Source organism: Ascidiella aspersa, chromosome 5 (assembly GCF_963924565.1).
Source record: "Ascidiella aspersa chromosome 5, kaAscAspe10.2, whole genome shotgun sequence".
Lineage (NCBI taxonomy): Eukaryota > Metazoa > Chordata > Ascidiacea > Phlebobranchia > Ascidiidae > Ascidiella > Ascidiella aspersa.
The window spans coordinates 959697-965350 of NC_139451.1; the positions used below are offsets into that span (position 1 = coordinate 959697).

At 36.4% G+C, this 5654-nt stretch overlaps 1 protein-coding gene across 1 annotated transcript; it reads right to left on the minus strand.

Annotated features, from left to right (window-relative positions):
* Positions 1-414: 414 nt before the first annotated feature.
* LOC146141400 (centrosomal protein of 104 kDa-like) lies at positions 415-4924 on the minus strand. Its single transcript, XM_083390102.1, has 12 exons — positions 4892-4924; positions 4031-4184; positions 3245-3393; positions 2832-3006; positions 2547-2736; positions 2174-2282; positions 1948-2005; positions 1569-1647; positions 1371-1479; positions 1117-1255; positions 793-936; positions 415-479 (listed from the first exon to the last, which is right to left on the minus strand). The coding sequence occupies exons 1-12, from the start codon at positions 4922-4924 to the stop codon at positions 415-417; spliced, it is 1404 nt and encodes a 467-aa protein (XP_083246228.1).
* Between the last annotated feature and the right edge of the window lie 730 nt (positions 4925-5654).

Sequence of the window (5654 nt, forward strand, 5' to 3'; positions counted from 1 at the left end):
ACTATTGTTTGTATCACATCTAAACAATTTCTTGCAACACTTGGAACAGAAGTTTTAAAGATGGATTTTAACTAGATAGTTAAAAATTGAAGACCAAAAATGGCGGATCGGCACCGATACCACCCTAGTACTGGACGATAACCGATAGTATCGCTTGGTATCGGATATCGACTCCGATTCGATATTATCGGACATGCTTATCAGTAACCTAAAGATTTATAAACTGCTTCTTTTACAAACAGAGGAATGAATAAAACAGTTTTGAATACTTTTTGATGAAAAGTGTAAATTAGTTTCGTGCAATGGGATTGTGTGATGAAAAGTTACTTCGACGTTTTAAAATAAACTGCATAAGACACATTGCAAATCTACGGGAATCCCCTAAACCGCTGCTACCGACTACGGTGAACTTTTTTACTTTCGGGGAGCTCGCTTCTTGCGTTTTGTCGCGTTCTTCTCGGCCTCTGACTTTGCTCGAACTGGAAAACACAAAAAAGTGAAAACTTAAATAATCATAACCCAGCTCCTCTGGTAATCGTAATTTTCAACCAAGGTTTCGGCAACCTATAGAAGTCGCTTTATGTCACCTACTTGATCGACACAAAACGCAGGTTGGAAAAAATGTATTTCAGTCAGTATAAATAGTAAGTAATATTCTGTTATTTACTGACCCCCAAAATCTCGGTATTACCCGATGGGAAAATGGTAGGACACTATCAGCAGTGGTTAGCAAAGCCCACTGGTAGCAAGTATGAGGCTAACCATTAATTTAGCTTGTAATAAACGTCTTACGCCTGTTGATCGAAGGCAGCCTCCTCGGGTTCGAAGCACAAGCGTCCCTCTTTGGCCCCATCAAGTGGTTCTTCCACGAGTCCTCGCCCGGGATTATATTGTGATGACACAATGGACAATGTTCGTGTTTGCCTTCCGTCGTGACTGGAACAATAAAAATTTAATTATTTCATCAATTTTCAAGTTTTGCCAAATTTATTGGTGTACGGACGCATTCTTACGTTAACGGATGATTTTCTTCGTTTACAGACCTATATATTTGTACACCGACGTTTGCGGACCGAGTGCTACTTATCATGACGGATTTTCCTACTTTCAACTCACTTGTGCATTTCTTATCAGCGATGTACTTGTCCAGTTCAGTTTTGAGGATGGCTTCGGTGCACCGGGGACATTTGCCGTAATCCGCTTTCCGATCGCATTCCGTCAACAAGTGCTCGTTCAAACCAGATATCTCGACAACCTGAAGCAATTTGGAAGTTGCAGTAAGAATATCAAAGCCCATACAGAAGTAGGTAGTATGTTGAACGCTTATTCGAAATGTTCAAAATGTATGGGCTTTGATCAAGTTTATTTACCTGTTTGCAGTTTTCGCAACGCTTGAGCATGGGGCAATGTTTCCAGTAATGCAAATCCAATCCTTCCTCGGTGAATTCTTCGTCTCGCTCGCCACAGAAAATACACATGCTGGAAAAACAACAAGTTGTCAAATAAACTTATGGGGTCAGCATTAGCAGTTCACGAAGTGAAAAATTACAAAATTACAGAAAACTTACTTGTCCAAAAAGGAATCGTCGTTCTGCACACTTTGGTTCAAATTGATGGAATCTGTGAAAAAAGGCTGGGTGTTGAAAGCTGCAGTAAGTCGATAAACCTTATTTTAATGCATTCAAAGGTAAGTGACAAAATACCTTGGGCTACTTTGGCCGGCGATTTCTTCGTCGGTTTCGCGTCTGGAACGTGGCCTCCCTAAAAAATATAAAAATAACAATTACGAGTAAAGGACACCAACATACTTATATCCGACATGCATTGATCTATAGTTTGGTTTAAATTATAAAAATTGTGACGGTTCAAAATTTATAAATTTTATGTCTTACACCAAAACAATACCATCTCCTTTTTAGACAAAAAATCTATTTTGATTTTAGACACAACTCGCCTGTTTGTTCATCTCACGAAGTTGATTCACCTGTGCCTGTAATTCCTCAACCTTAACATAATTTCCAAAGGTTGGGTATTTTACTTTAAACCTAGTTCAAAGTGAGCTGCCAATACGATCTTAATGTCATAAAAAATAAAAATAAAAGTAAAGAAATGTACGGGGATAAGAATTTTAAGGTTAACTTTTACTGCGACTCATAATATCCCCCAAACACACCTCCCTCTTCTTCCTGGCCTCATCTTCTGCCGCCCTCGCCTGCATCTCCGCACGCTGTTCCGCTTGAGTGGGTTTGCCGTCCACCCGGTCCATTCCGTCGAAAATGTGCCTGAAAAAAAAATCATTTTGTGAACATTTTTAGGCAGTTGTGACTTGAAATTTTAATTTTCAATCAAAAAAACACTGTCAAACATTATTAAACAATTCGCTAAAAGGATAACATTTTTGTTTTATTGTTTATTAAGGATCCAAGCCTGTTCCAACACTGCCATTTTTATTCACGCTTATTAATGTCGTAAATTGTATTTCTTATCCATATCGCAAAATCCAAACAGAACCACAAGGTTACAAAAGTGTTTTTATAGCGTCTCACCTGTGCAGCGGGTTTTTCCTTGTTTTAGCGTCGTCTTTCGGAAGGTAAGCCTTCACGGGCGAACCTGCTAGCTTGTACACTTGCAGGATGATGCGGATGGCAGATTCGCGAACTGCGCCAGAGGAATGCTCCAGTGACGGAACGGCAAACTTCATTACGCTATCGACCGAAAGAGAGGGCGGCTCCAGTCCTGGAACAGCCAACACAATATAATTTTTACTGTTAGGTTTATTCACTTTTTAGGTGATAAGTCTATTTTACAAGTTAAAAAACATGTTTATTTACCGAATTTGTTGATGAGCTTCTCGACCATTTCGACTCGGCTGATGGCCAGTCTTGTCGCCATGTCACGCTTGAACGGTGGCATGATGTGGTGCGGAACGAGCTGGAGTTGGTGGACCATGACGAACTCACTCATGCGATCAATGAAGTCCAACGCCGCTTCACGAGATCGAGCCGCCTTTAGGGAAATGTTCGATTACATGTCTTTCTTGCTCCTTTAACAGATTTAAACAACTCTGATCAGAAAGCCGAAATACGACCTAAATCTACCGGAATAAGACCTAAATTCATCGGAATAAAGTCAAATAGACTAAAATGTCACGATTTATTCTTAAACAAGTGAAAAATAAGGATTTTCAAAAAACTTTTAAAAACTAGGTAAAAAAATCAGGTTTATTCGGTGAAAAGTCCTTTACCGACTCGCCGGTCTTCTGTATAAGGTTGGGCATCGTTCTGTTGACGGCGTGCGCCGTTTCGGCCTTACCGAGCTTGTGCTTCGGGATAAAGTCGACCAAGATGAGTTCTAGCAGCTTGAGTGAGGCGTGGAACACGGCGTGCACCTTGTCTGCATCGCAGTATGTTGTGTGAGAAATCAACCCTTTTTTTATAATTTTTTAATTTTTTTTTGTCATTATTTAAAAAACATTTAACTTTTTAAAGATAAATACGAACTGAAGCCATTATCAGATAGCTAGAAATCAACTCTTTTTTTTTTTCTTTTTTTTACAATTTTTTTTAATTCTTTTTAATTTTTTTAATTCTATTATAATTTTTTTGAAAGATAAAGAACTACTAAAGTCATTACCAGAAAGCTAAATCATGATTTGCCACACACTTATATGAAGTAATTAAATACATTAAAAGACCTTTTAAAGAAAGATTGTAGTTTGTTAAGAACCTAACATGGTTTAAATAAAATTTACAAAACAGTAAACCTTTGGTATTAAATAAAATTAAATTAAATAAAAGACTTTAAGAAAAATATTGAGAATTTACATAAAACCGAATATTGAATCTGTTGGAGTGTTTTATATAATTTAAAAACAAAAGATTTCAAAAATACTATAAAATAAAAAAATGGTTTTCACTATGCAAATTAATTGGAGTTTTTTTAAAATATAAATACTTTGCGGTAACGCTGTTAGCCTGTTATACCATTGTGGTTGAAGTTTTTTTTTCAGCATGTAATAAACATTTCTAACCCTTTATAGACTTCTTTATAAGGAAAGTAGCAGCCTTAAGGTTGTTTCTCAGTTCATCTTTGGGGGCGTCCACGGGGGCGTTGGCCAGCAGTTTGTAAACAGCGAGCAAGGCGTCTTCGCGGAACGACCACATCTTGGAGTAAGCACCGGAAACCTTCACAAATAAGATGATTTGAAACAATAGTAAACAAGCTCATATAAGCTGGTGATTCGCAACCTTTTTTTGGCTTGCGTCACGCTACAGGAATTATACATAGTCGGGGCACCCTTGTTCGCATCTTGCTGAGTGGTTAACTGTAATCTTATAATAAACGAGTTCGAAACAGCACATTAACTGTGCAACAAGGTTGAAAAAAACTTTAGATTTTTGCACACTTTTCGTACACAAAAAGATTGTATCAAGAAGCCCACCAATAGAATAGAGCAAAAAATTGAAATCCCAAGAATTTGAAAATCTCTCGGCACCCTTGAGCATTAAAAATAGCACCCAAGAGTGCGGCGGCACCCCGGTTGGGCAATACTGAAATATGCTGTTGCTACAAGAATATTTTTTTAACATTTTATTGTCTGTCGATGATTCCTTATGCATATAAAAGTGTTTCACTTTCAAAAAGGTCTTAGGTTTATTAAAAAAAACATAATATTGCTATACTCAACAGTACATCATTCATTTTTTTTTAGTTTAAAAAGTAGTTTTTCAATTTATAAAATTTTTTTAATTTGATAGTTCAAGCATCTTTTCCAAGTCGCTTTGGACGGATACATGAAAATGTTTCTAACAATAACCAGTCCTACATAATAAGAAATACCAACAGTTCGGTAGTAAAACACATATTACAGCCGATACAATGGTATTGTTACATTGTTTGAGTATTCCACTAAATCAATAGCCATTATTAATTCACAAAGGCAACAATTAGCCCTTGGGGACAGAGTAAATACCAAAAGCCTGTTCAAAAATAAGAGGTGAGTGAACATTTGCAATTCCATTTCAATAAATGCAGTTTGAAACCAAACAAGTCATTTTTTTATTTTAACTATTTTTCTAAAAAAAAAAAAAGTAAAAAAAATTCAACGCTTGCTCCTACAAAACATATCATTGTGAGGTTATACAATGTTTTGTAAACAGAATTATTGAAGATTTTAAGGTAAATAAAGCTGACCACCAGGCGAGGATTCTAGCACTTCTAAAAAAAAGCTCTCCGGCGCTTATTAATTTTATCCAAAGTTTCCGCCACCAATAGAAGAGTGATTTGCAAACGGCATTCCACACAACCATAGTGCTCCGCAAAAACTTACTTTTTGACAAACGTAATACTGGTTGAAAATCGCTGGTGTTTTAGGAAAGTTATAACCACTTTAAATGTTTCATCCTGACTTGCATTTTTGTTGTAATGATGTAAGTCAATGACTTGACTTTAGTACTTTTAAATCACTGTTTTTTAAATGACTTGACTTGAAGTCTTTTGAGCAAACGACCTGGGTTGAAATTAAGTATTTTCATTGAGTATTTATTTGGCATAAATCGGTTATTTATCTTAAGTTTTGAACATAAATCAATTTTATGCTATACATTGCATTTTTCTTGTTTTTAGTTAAAGTATTGCTTATAATCGGACGAGTT

What these genes read in the sequence shown, in the direction of transcription:
- LOC146141400 (XM_083390102.1), bottom strand. Translation starts at nt 4,924, where the DNA reads ATGGCTATTGATTTAGTGGAATACTCAAACAAT. An exon ending in GATGAACAAACAGGCGAGTT is followed by an intron (nt 1,648 to 1,947) that starts GTGTCTAAAATC and finishes GACTTACTGCAG; the next exon opens with CTTTCAACACCCAGCCTTTT. An exon ending in GTTGCGAAAACTGCAAACAG is followed by an intron (nt 1,256 to 1,370) that starts GTAAATAAACTT and finishes AAATTGCTTCAG; the next exon opens with GTTGTCGAGATATCTGGTTT.